Raw genomic sequence first — 12,580 nt, 5'->3', positions numbered from 1 at the left:
GAGGAGAGATAAGATAAGAGATGTCGAAGGTGAAGCTGGAGAAGATGAAGAAGCTGTGTGTGAAGGGGGTTTTGTGGGAATGTGGGAAGTTAAAAAAAACACCATCGGCTCTCTCACTGACATTGTACGGTCTTCGCACGAACAGATTCACGGACAGCTTCACGGACATATTCGCAGCTCTATTCACAATCAGGTTAACCAGAAGTTGAGAAGTCCGGCGAGGAAACAATGTTCACGATATCACATTACTCGATTCTGGTCTATATTAGTCTCGAGTCCATATAGTCTCGAGACCAGTACTTCATACAGGATATCGTATCATATCTACGGCTATAAGGTACGAGAGGAACTAGAGGACCTAGACTAGATATGAGACTACGGTGATTGTATTGAGCGTGCAAGATATTTTAAAAGTTATGCATTGTGCTATCACAGGACCCTATTATGTCTAAAGTCTCTCGCTACCTCCTACCAATACATAGTAGCTTCGTGCGGTACAATTCTTAAACGTAAAATCCTCGATCACAAAAGCATATCCATCATAAGCAGCCTCATAAACTAATACGGTAGGGAAGGGTTCAAATCAAAACATGCGGTAGTGGTTTAGTACTGGGCAGCACCTGAATCGGCGGTATATTGGTGATTCTCAGGTTGGTGGAATGGATTGTTGTCGGGCAATACACAAAGTCCAGGGGCTCGGATCTCGCCAGCGGTTTGGAGAGGTTGTTGGTGACCACCGGCGGAAAGAGTGCGTTCTATAAATACATATAACGTTTCTTTAACCATATATTACAATTTGTGCTTTCGTGGATTTGACTTATTCAGAGCTCCCTGTTGGTCTTGGTTAACCTCACGCTGAGTAACAGCCATCCTGATATCAGAATTATCGTGGTTTGGGACAGGAGCTCCGTTCTCCGTATCGAGACTCATCTCGATGTCATCGTGATGATGACGCCCAACGTATCCCCGATCATCCACAGTGGTACCCTTGGTGCTCAAGATATCCCTTTTGTGGTCAAGTTGGGTATGGCTAATGTTTGCAATGACCCCCTCTCGTGGAGACCTTGGCACCATCGATTGTGGAGTAGTCGCAGTCGACTGTCCAGCGGTAGCAACTCCAACAGGAGCTGGCTGCAAGTTCCACAACTCCGTAGAGTTCGTACTTAGTTTGTTTTTCTTCCCGAACCAAACTGGAGAGTGAAGGTATCTATTGATCGGTGGAAGAAGAGGAGGGTGTGGGGGGTTTGGAGGAGCGCTGCTGGGATGGGCTCCAGATTGTTTGATCCTACGTTCGTGGCGTTTACGGCGAAGCCAGCATCCGAAGCATATGAGAAGACCGACTCCGACGAGAGCTGCGAAACTGCCAGCGATGACACCTGGAGAGGCGGCGAGGCCATTGAATTGTTCTTGTGGAAGGTGAACGCCTAGATGAAACTTTCGTAAGATACGGAAGACTTTTCATTGAACAGATATTGAATGCCTTACCACCGGTTTCGAGAGGACTTTGTCCTTCAGTAGTGCCAAGTGGTCCAACAGGAAATGGAACCCCGGCTGGACGATTCTCCTTAGCTCTGGTAAAGATCGTAGAAGTTTCTACAGTCATGAGAGACGACGCCCCAGTCGGTGACTCAGTTATCGTGATAACCTGGGTCACGATGATTACAGGAGGAGGGACCTGACTAGTACGAACAGAGATTACAAAGGTCGTGGGAGCGACAGAACCGACAACCTGGGTGACCGAAGTCTCTGGAGAAACACTGGCCTTTGCCAAAGTAGTTCCATTGGCGTGAGTAGAATGGCCAGATCCCTCAACGTGAGTCGAAGTAGTAGAGCCTCCTACTTCCTTGGTCTTGATAGAAGGGATGATCACAACGATTTGACGGCCTCGAGTGACCGTGATGGCCTCTTGGGACTTAACCTTACTCATTGTAAAATTAAATCGATGTCCGAAAACCAGCAAAACTTATGGATTATTCGGTAGGAGTTTCTCCTGTGTATGCTCAATCCACAGGGTAATAACTTTACCGATATCAAAGGGCCAGAGGCTGTATTCGAGACCGAGATCGATATTGAGGGATATTGAAAGCGGTAAAACATACAGCAAGATGCTTTGCTTGGTTCGAGATCTCCAGAATGCAGTTTACTGCCAGCGAGCTGCTGGAAGTGCAGACACCCCTTTCTACTTTGCCTATCCATAAGCATCAAGTCAGTTATATGTCAATGAAGTCGGAGTTGGGAATGGTGATCTTACCGGGACGTTGATGGTAACAAGTCCGGAACGCTGTCTTAGAAGGTCACGGAGAGGGTTGATGGAGCGATGGAGCGTCGATGGAGGGGTCGCGTCTTCATTTGGGGGAAAGGAATCTTATACCAACGCTCAGCTCTCAACGCAGGCACGGCTTGTACCCTCTTCAAGCCCTACTCTGAAGCCCAATAATGTCATCAATATCAACAAAGCTTTCACATCGTGACAAGTATCATGGTAGTCTATATCAATCTATATGGCTCTATGTATTCTGCTATGCTAGATGGTATCTCTATGATGAGCCTCAACACTTTTATACGATGTGTTGATGTTTGTTGGATCCCGATATGTCACACACAACGTATATATAGTACTACCAGCGTATATATCAGAACACCTACTGAATTGGGCGGACTGACATTCTTCTTCCTATTTTGAATTTCCAACAGCGCAACACCATGGTCGTGGGCGGAATCTCGGGACTCAAGATTGATATCGAGGTTGTTAAGAGCTATGAATTACTAATATATGTACAGGAAAACAACACGAAGTGCTAGTATATATACAGAGGATATAAAGTTGTCTAACCGGAGCAAAAACCCTAAAAACAAAAAATAAAATTATGTGTTATAAACGGCGACCCAATCGACCAGCATGCCATACCCCGGCGTCGTTCCTACAGTGGGGGTATCTCTACCCGCCCAAGCATTCGGGAATCCGCCTCCCATCGCCACGTTGAAGAGAAGGAAGAAAGGTTCATGTACTAAGTTTGCCCAGGTCTGTATATGTCCAACCCTTGGTTAGTAAAATTGGCTAATGCGAATGGTTATCTTTTCTTATGCTAGGGGTATAGGAAGGGGGGTTACTGACTCTATAATCTCCAATATCATATCCACTAACTCTATGGTAGTCCACACCATTCACAGGCCATGTAAGCGACTCCTTCTGCCAGCCTCCCAAGGTCCGATCAATCCTCAGTGCGTAATTATTAAAAATCCCTCGCACAATACTTGCCGTACCACCAATACCATTAAGTTCATCACCTAGGAACTCCATTAGCAAGATGGCCTTTTTCAAATCAATCTCCTATCGAAAATTAAAAGGGATACTCACAAGGTCCCCAGGAAAAAAACCATAATGCACTGTCCCCAAATTGGACTCCCCATTAACCGCCTCCAGAATATCCCACTCCCTAGTCTTCGACCACCCATCATCCCCATTCCTCCGAAACTTCCTCCCCATAGCCCAAAACGCCACCCAAACCCCTTCCTACCTCCCCCACCCGGCAGTAGTATTCTAGCTTCTATAATCATCTCCCCTCCAGCTTGACATTTAAACCCATCTCTTGCAGTTTCGATCCGTGCGGAAGCCCACTCCACAGTTCTGGGGATGATGTTTAGTTGTTTACTCGGGGAGATGTAAACGTCTTGGGTGCTTGTGGTGTAGCGTTAGATTTCGCCGGTGCCCTAGTTTGGAGGGCCGCCGGGGTAGGAGTTTCCGATGTCATACTGCTATCCTGAGGAGATGGGACCGGGTCGGGAGAAGGTGCCGGACTAGGTTAGGTTGAACCCTGGTCGTTGGGGGACGGTGGAGGCTGTTCTCTGGTTTGCGATTGAGAGGTTTTCGCGTGCTGAGGTAGGGGAGAAGAAAGAGGAGAAAATTACAAAGATGGTCAAAGACTGCATGGTGGCTCTTGGCTCCCGCTTAAGGAGCTAGAGATATAGGAAAGAAGGGACCGGTTATAGTGAGACCAAGAAGTCTTAAACTTGGGGTTTACACCCAAAACCCGGAAGGATTTTCGTATGGGTAGATGAGCTGGTATTTCAAGCACGATCGACAAGCGGGAAGGCCAGTCTAATTAAATACATAACTCGTTCATCAAGTTCGAGGGAAATATATTTCCTAATTACAAAGATTTTAAATAATCCCGGACGTCACAGCAGTCCTTGCTACCATCTTCTCGTAAACAATAGAACTGGAGTGGGCTTTTTTTCGCAGTTATCCTATGTGTAAAATATACCAACCATTAGCAATGTAATAGGGACTCCTGAAAGTATGGAAACAAAGTCTAGATCTTGCTAGATTTAGTTGTTGAGGCTGTTGGAATCGGTAAAAGATGCCAACCTCAAAACCAAGTCTTGGCGCTGCCGCTGCACTCAGCTTTAGCGACACATATCCCCTCATCAACTTTCAGCTTCCCAGCGGCACACCTCAAAATGAACATGAGCTCCATAGAGCGAAAATGATCCAAACGGCTTTGGAACCACATTGATATTGGGAGTCTGACTTGGTTAGTCATACTGCGTGGGGTGGATGGCCATGAATCACGCGCTTCCATTAGCATTCAGACTCCTAGGACAAATACTGCGATCGAAAAAAATACTCTACAAACAACTTGATACACGCAAAGCCCTCAAACAAGTAGATGCTGGTGAATATATCAATACGGCATTGGCAAGTAAACAAAGGCAGGTCGCAGTCTGCAATTCCCCTCAATACTTGCCAAGAGACGGGTTGGCGCCAAGGGTACTTTGCCAGCAGCCCAGATGGTACATCTTTGGAACCTCACCATCAACAATACAATATCAAACACCACGAAAAACCCATCACCACTAGCCACAGACACGCACACATCGCGCACGCGAAAGCTTCACCGACAGGTTGTCCTTTTAATTATACCCGGATTAGGAAATCATAGGAGTACTCCACCATAAGGCTGCCCTCGAAGCGCCCGACCGTCAAGATGTCATTTGTAAAACCTGAACTCCACCATCGGAGGTCATTCTCTAGAAAGTCTGAAAAGCGGAGGAAGCGTAAGGCCTCGTCGACGAACGTATTTGATAACGCAGCTGTACTTCCGGATACTTCATCTCCATCATCGATATTACAAGCCTTACCCGCCGGAACTTCCGACTCTGCTTTACCTTCTTTATCTGAATCGCCGACAAGATCCCCCTTATCCCGGCGACGAAGCAAACCAGCGGATGAGAACAACGAAGACACACCGAATAAGCGTCGGAAGAAGGATCCTGAATTTTGGTGGGAAATCACTCGCGATACTACAGTACTCAAGCCTCTTCCCAGTTCGTCTGGAGAGGTCTCGAAAAGTAAAGGGTGGGCTACTACGAACTCTTCATCGTCGGACGAAGATATCGGGGAAGAGTTTTTCCCGATGGAAGATATATCTATGGACTATGTACTCGTGTCGGAGGTTGAGAAACAAGAGATTCATGATGGTATTGCCGCGGCGGTCTCCGAAGAACATATCCTTCCTATCCAAGGAGATGCTCTGAAAGTGCTTTTCAACGCCAGCTTTGACCAAAGGCAGTTATACAACGACTGGCAAGGGGACAGCGTAAACACCCCCGACGAAGACGAAGGTGTCGAAGTTGATAAGCCCAAGGTCAACGAAGAGAAGGCAGAAGACAAGACTCCCGAGAAAGAAAACGAAGAAGGGTCTAAGGAAGAGAAAACCGAAGAGTCTACTGAAAAACAGAATGATGACTCTGCTGTGGAGAAGGATGGACAGGAGCGAGATTCGCAACCAACAAAGCCTGCTGCGAAAAGCCTATCCATCCCAAAGCTCAAAGATGCTCTGGTAACCATTCGAGCTGGTGTCGGCAAGTTTTCTATACGGATTAAAGAGGCCCAGGACAAGAAGATCGTTCCAGACACGGAAATCAAGCCTAAAAGATCAAGCACCTATCGTGCTATGCTCATGCACCGAGATTTGAACCACTGCCTCATCACACACGCCCGCGATTCTCTAATCGCCGCACACATCCTGCCATTCACCATAGCGTCTCTAGCACGCTCCCATCGATTTTGGTCCCTACTCCGTCTCATGCTGGGTCCAGCAATTTGCGATCAACTCTTCGAAAGATATGGTTACAAGACAACCCGTCATCATCAAGGCAACAAGGGTATCAATTCACCAGAGAATGGATGGATCCTTCGTTATGACCTGGATGGCGCTTTCTCTCGAATGGAGTGCTATCTCGAACCAATCCCAGACGAACCGAACAAGTATATATTCAAATGGCTTCAAGAACCAAAGGAACGTATTCGCATGAGCGTCTATCACTCCAATGAGAACCGACAAGATGAACTCCTCAAAAGCGGGGAGATCATTGACCTCACCCCCACCGAAACTCCAGAATCCCAAAACATCCCGAACCAAAGCGCCACCACCCGAGTAATCCCACCACCATCTCGGGCACTTCTCCAAATGCAAGCCGCCATTCACAAACTGGCCCATAAATTCCGAGGCCAAGCCGATATCTTCAATACTCGCTCTCATCCCGACTGGGACTCGGATTCCGTTTCTTCTATCGAAGAAGAATACGAAGTGCATGAACGAAACCGACGATACGAGCTGGCGCACCCACTTAATGCCGATAACCACATGTACTTTTGCGACAGCAAAGTCGTCGAATGGCTTCGAAGCATTTCTCCGGAACAACCCGAGAAAGCCGGCATGAAACGCAAGCGCTCAGACTTCGAAGATGAAGACGAAGAAGAAGTGAAACCCCAATCGCATAATGAAACTACCCTAGAAATTGACAACCGACCCACTAAACGAACAAAGACATCACATATTACATTCCCCAAACCTGTTTCACACCCTATCAGAAAACCTAAAAGGTCTACCACCGTGAAAAACATCAAATTCGCCGCCGCAAAGACAATCCCAGAAACAGGCCTGCTCTCCCCAGGCATTACGAACAAGTCGGAAACCTCCCCGGAAGAAAGAGGTAGAACAAGGCGTTATATAGCACGAGAGTGTAAGCGTGCTCTTACATACGAGAGTAATACGGTTCCTCCGCCCGAAGGAACACAACTTGCTGCAAAGCAAGTCAGCTCCCCCACCCCTGCTAGCCGTAAGCGGGGTCATGCGAGTATGGCAAAGGCAGCGGTGGGAACTACTACGACGCAAGAAAGCGGCAAAGCCCGTGTTTCAAATAATGGTGTCGGGTCGAGGAAGAGGAAGAGGACGTAAACATTTCTGCCATGATTTGCAGTTTACTGCCGCTCTGCCTTGTTTTTGCGTTCATATTTACTATATTGGATACCCACTTTGCATTTTAATATTTTTCGGGATATACTGATCGATACCACTTGGCGTTGTTTTCTGATTCTTCAAACTCCGGAGTTTTTGTGGATTTGATTCTCGTTTTATCCTCGGGCGTCATTGCGTGCCCTTTACGAAAACCAGCGTATCTACTGCTTTAGCCGGAGTTTTATTTCATGTCGCATTCATATTCTCGATATCGACAGCCTGGTGCTTGGAGTTTTACTACAAAACGGATTTGGGAAGGCGTTATCAAAAGATACTCTTATATTTTGAGTTATACGAATGCAAATATTACAGTTTCATCTTAATAGTACTACCAGTGTTTTTTTAAAAATTAGTCGCTTCCTGGCCAAGAGAGTTACTAAGTAAGCTACCTGCCAAGTTACATACTTTTCGTTGAGCTATCAACTGTGGAGTCGACTGCATATACGTATGCATCAAACGATGCGTGCGTTTTCGAAATTTCACGGTCATAGGACATCCGGGACGCTATTTCCGTCCCCGGAAATGTATTAAAGCGAGCAATAAAAGCTTTTAAAGCCTGGGTTTGGGGGTTGAGGTTGCTTTAGCTCCAGCGCTTGTAAAAAAATTGGCCTACGGATCCATGTTCTTGAGAGCTGTCGAACCCTGGTACCCAGCTTTTTTTTTTTGATTAGGGAAAGGTAGTCAGGGTATTTTTTCAACTGTCCTTTATATGCATGTATGAGCATGTATGCGACTATGACTGGCCGATGGTGGCTTGACCTTCCATTTTGAAAAAGTGTTCGCGGAAGTTGACGTTTTAGAGGTTGATGGGTTCGGTATTTCGTGATTATAACTGGTCGGTAGAATCCATATTGTTTGAATTCTTATCCCTGGGGGACCAACGACTCGACTGTCTGTGATGCAGGAACCCTGGTTTGGGTACTACCATCAGCTGATTGAAAAAAAAGGCAATACGAGATCTAGTCGATGTAACCAGAAATCCTAGGGATCGAGGCTACAAGTATACCATAGTAGTATCGTACGTAGTAGGACATGCTAGCGGCATATTTATTATCATATTAGTCGTCGGAGAATGAAAGGGCTGTGGTCGCACCGTGGTCCCCATCCAACACGCAACAGGAGGACCATGCTCGACAAGGTGAAGCGAGATCTCCAGCTAAGCTAGCTAGTATATATGGTAAGATCGATTCTGTGATATTGGCAACGTGACACAATCTGTTGGGCATGTGCATTCCATGGTCTGAAAAAATGTATTGATTCCCAAGGAACCGTGGGTTAATATTGTGGAGAATCAATTTCATATGAGAGTGGTTTGCCAGTGTTCCTTTTCGTTCGCTGGGAATATAGCAAATATGGCACAGCAGAGTGGCTTTCGATCATTCGCTCCACACCCTTTTTGATGTTAATCTTAGAAATTCGAAATTGTAGCACAGCAGTTTATGGGTGTATTGATGGTGACCAATGGATGGACTTCGAAGGGGTGGAATTACTGGATCTTGTCTGATACGATGATATGGCTGTATGTTGGTGGACAGTACTGTTAGGTCCATGCAAAGACTCAGGGAAATGGGAACCAACGATGGACTGCCATGTCGTACGCTCCTCTTTCTTTCTTTTTCATTCTCTTGTCTATCAATATTTGACGTTGTATGCAGCCAACATTGATCAACATCAATTAATCCCTTCTTCTTCCAAAAAATTCCTATTTAAAGAACTTCAACCCACTCAGCTCGCAATTTCAAACCAGGCTCTTGCCATTTATCTCTGCCGTCTAATAAGTACTAGCAACTATTCCATATCGACATCCATTACTTCATTTTCGTCTCAACAGGCCGGCCTGGGAGGTGTTCGTAAGAAAGCTTCTAAGCAAGGGTCTTCAAAATCCAGCTGCATGATCTAGACCCATTCCCCACCCTTGATCCAGCCGTCTCGACAATCTCCGTTTATTTAAACGAGGGAGCTGTTGTTTCCCAACCGTCTGAGAAACTAAACGAGAATTGGTTAGTCAAGTTTTTTTCACTTATATATATTTCATAAGCTTGGGGCTTTGAGACATCAATCAGGTGTTTAAATGTTTTAAGGGAGGCTATATATTGGTGATATAAGGTCCATTGCTTTGATCCTTTTCAGGCTTCCGTTTTTTTTTTTTTTGTATTTCTATTGTGGAAATTATTGGTGAGAGTTCCAAGTGCTTGGGCCTTGAGAAGAGATTTGTATTTTGGTAGGGTGAGGATTGAATAAATATTCCTTACTGGTTACTTTTGAGCCCTTTCTCTTGAATTAAATCAGATCTCGATATCTACATTTGCTTGCAACTAAACTTCGCAAGCTAACTTGGATGCATAGGAAACATCTTGGAACCGAATCTTGAACCAATTTAGGCGAATATTCCTGACCAGGCCAGGTTAAATCCGTTACCGTTCGAACAAAAATTCCCTGCTAAAGTTAAACCTCGGCATGTCGTTTCAGCCGCCCTCCACGACGGAATCCACGCTTCCCGGCACTGCCAGCAGCGACCTACCGCAAGCACCTGTCAATGCGACGACCGCTGCTTCTGCTCCACGAGCTCCTGTAGCTGTTGAGACCGCTGGCGGTCCAAGTCCACACCCGGCAACCACCCATACATTGTTTAACCTCAAAAGGAAGGGGAAACGCTCTCGAAGTTCCACATTTTCGACTGCCTTTTCCAAAGATGGAACGGAGAAGGATACAGTTCTCTCTATCGATATTACTCCAGAATTTCATACTGTAGACCCAAAGTCTTCACGAAAGCGTCAAAAGAAAGGAATCTACAAGCGATTATTTCAACGAAACGATAAAAACCAAAGACTCCAAAAGTTATCAGAACCAGACCGTCCGATATCTGTCGATAATCCGTCGATATTTGCATGCTTCATGGATTCCTCGCCTGCTGCCATGTTGAGGGCTTTGGTCCCTCGTCTACCCCTCATGGGCAAGACGGTTGCTTGGCATGCCTTGGGTCTCTCACAAACGTCGCCCTATTGGGACCTCAAAACCGAGCTGTTGATAACTATGATTAGATCGTTTGTTGCTGTTCCAAATCCAGAATCACTATCTAAAACTCAACATGTCTCTCTTAAAGACCCCGGGATCAAAGGTCGCATGTGGGTTTCCAAAAACGGGGTTCCAGCGCCGACGGGTCCAGAAACTCGTCAGTACGTCATCGAAGCAATCGACTCTCTCATTACCGGCGAGAAATTCGATTGGTTGAAACCTGACCTCCCGGCTGCGTCTGGAGAGTGGACTGGTTATCGCGCAAATGTTCCAAAGGACGCTCCTCAACTCGAGATCCCAGAGGAAGAAAAATATGCGAAAATGATGGAGGAGGTTACGTCTCCGATTACCGTCTATTACATCCACGGTGGTGCGATGTATTTAATGGACCCGGCGACACATCGTTCGGCTTGTACCAGGATCGCGAAGGAAACCAACGGTCGAGTCTTTTCGTTCAGATATAGACTTGCGCCACAACATCCGTTCCCTTCTGCACTAATGGATTGTTTCATGGGATACCTCTACCTTTTGTATCCACCCCCAGGCGCCCTGCATGGACCGGTCGATCCCCAAAACATCGTCATCTGCGGCGACAGCGCAGGTGGGAACCTTTCGGCCGCTTTAATCGCCTTAATCCTCACCATTCAAAGACTCCACCCTTCCGGTATCACGCATAATGGACAGTCGGTTTCCTTACCCTTGCCTGCAGGAATAGGTCTCAACAGTCCCTGGGTAGACACGACCCACTGTCTTCCATCCGTCATCGCAAACAAGGACTTCGATTATATCCCCTCTCCGAGCATCTACCCTTCCGGCGGTCCCATCTTCCCCAAATGCGACATCTGGCCACCAACTCCGCCTCGAAAGGCAATCTACGTCGAAGACAAACTCCGCTTACACCCATTCGTCAACCCCATGATATTCGAAGGATGGTCCGGTGCCCCACCTGTGTTGGTTATGTGCGGACAAGAACTTTTGGCAGATGAATGTAAATTCTTCGCAAAGATATTACATAGTCGAGGTGTTACTGTTCGATTCGAGGAGTACGAAGCCATGCCGCATTGTTTTGCGCAGTTGATGGATTGGGTTCCTGTTACTGCCAAGTGTTTTAAGACTTGGAGTGGGTTTATTAAGGATGCCGTTAATGGGGAGGCTAGGGAGAGTAAGGCGGTGAAGACGGCGGCGAAGTCGTTGGAGGAGACGGAGATTGGGTTGGAGGAGGTTAGTCCGTATAGTTTTGAGGAAATTGTGGAGAGGATGAAGGGGAGTTTGGAGCATGGGAATGATTTTCATAAAACGGGGGCGCAGTTGGCGAAGCTTTAAATTTGAGGATCAATCGGTTTTAGATTGGGGATTTACATACATTATTAGAAGAGCGACTATTCTTGTTAACTATTACTTTACTTGTGTTGGGGCCTTTATTATTTCCATCTGGGCATTTTGGCGCCTCTTTTATCTAGCTACCAGACTAGGATTTTTTGTGGAATATTTTTTTGAGAAACATTTCGAGGTCTTTGTATGTGACCTTGCTAGGTTTGGTGTGGTTTGCTCTGAAAGCTCTTGACATCAATTGGCCATGCAATCTATCGTATTGGGACTCGGAAGCCCATGATTATTTAGCCTACTTTCTTTGCATACTCCGTAAATACCATATCAATTGCAATTAACAACGAATATCGAAATCACGAGGAATTTTAACGGCAGTTAACCGTTCAAAAACGACTATTCTACCAATGGGGTCCGGACAACTAATCTCGTGGCCAATGTGCAACCAGCTCCCATGGCCCCACAAATAACACCTTTTGACTTGGTTAGGTAGCTTTCGACTTGGATTTCATCATCGCGTCCGTTTCACGGTCCAAGCCGGAATATATTAAAATCTTAACAAAAATGCATTAATCAATACGATACTTGATTAATTTTAAGAGAATACCGCAATTTCCTTGGACCCAAAAGCGGTCAAGGCTAAGCTAAGCAGCTACGCAGCTAAGAGTAACCGATGGCGGCGGAAGGCGGAATGGAAAGTGCCGAGTGCGACAGGTGTGTACACAGCAGCTATGAGCTAGGTAAACGGGCTGTCGGGAGGCTGGAAGGGGCTGACAATGCTAAGCTAGTTAAAAGCTACTTAAGAAGCTTGGTGGGAGAATAAAAGTAAGCTCGATGATTTCGTGATTGTCAACTTAAACCTCTTCCGCGTCCTCGAATTTTTTCCTTAAAGTTTCAATGTCTATACGTTCAAAAGTTTGAAAGCCTTAAAAGTG

At 46.2% G+C, this 12,580-nt stretch overlaps 3 protein-coding genes across 3 annotated transcripts; 2 read left to right on the top strand and 1 right to left on the bottom strand.

Annotated features, from left to right (window-relative positions):
• Positions 1-789: 789 nt before the first annotated feature.
• On the bottom strand, positions 790-1,927 carry DFL_003777 (uncharacterized protein; the record flags this gene model as incomplete). The annotated part of the gene is made up of 2 exons (XM_067632763.1): positions 790-1,424; positions 1,486-1,927. The coding sequence occupies 2 exons, from the start codon at positions 1,925-1,927 to the stop codon at positions 790-792; spliced, it is 1,077 nt and encodes a 358-aa protein (XP_067491000.1).
• Positions 1,928-4,988: 3,061 nt separating this feature from the next.
• DFL_003776 (uncharacterized protein) lies at positions 4,989-7,244 on the top strand (the record flags this gene model as incomplete). Its single annotated transcript, XM_067632762.1, has 1 exon — positions 4,989-7,244. The coding sequence occupies one exon, from the start codon at positions 4,989-4,991 to the stop codon at positions 7,242-7,244; it is 2,256 nt and encodes a 751-aa protein (XP_067490999.1).
• Positions 7,245-9,761: 2,517 nt separating this feature from the next.
• DFL_003775 (uncharacterized protein) lies at positions 9,762-11,642 on the top strand (the record flags this gene model as incomplete). Its single annotated transcript, XM_067632761.1, has 1 exon — positions 9,762-11,642. One exon carries the CDS (start codon positions 9,762-9,764, stop codon positions 11,640-11,642), a length of 1,881 nt encoding a protein of 626 aa, XP_067490998.1.
• Positions 11,643-12,580: the final 938 nt, after the last annotated feature.

Source organism: Arthrobotrys flagrans, assembly GCF_004000055.1.
Source record: "Arthrobotrys flagrans strain CBS H-5679 chromosome Unknown unitig_0, whole genome shotgun sequence".
Lineage (NCBI taxonomy): Eukaryota > Fungi > Ascomycota > Orbiliomycetes > Orbiliales > Orbiliaceae > Arthrobotrys > Arthrobotrys flagrans.
The sequence above is the reverse complement of the archived record's forward strand: the minus strand, read 5'-3'. Positions and strand labels throughout refer to the sequence as shown.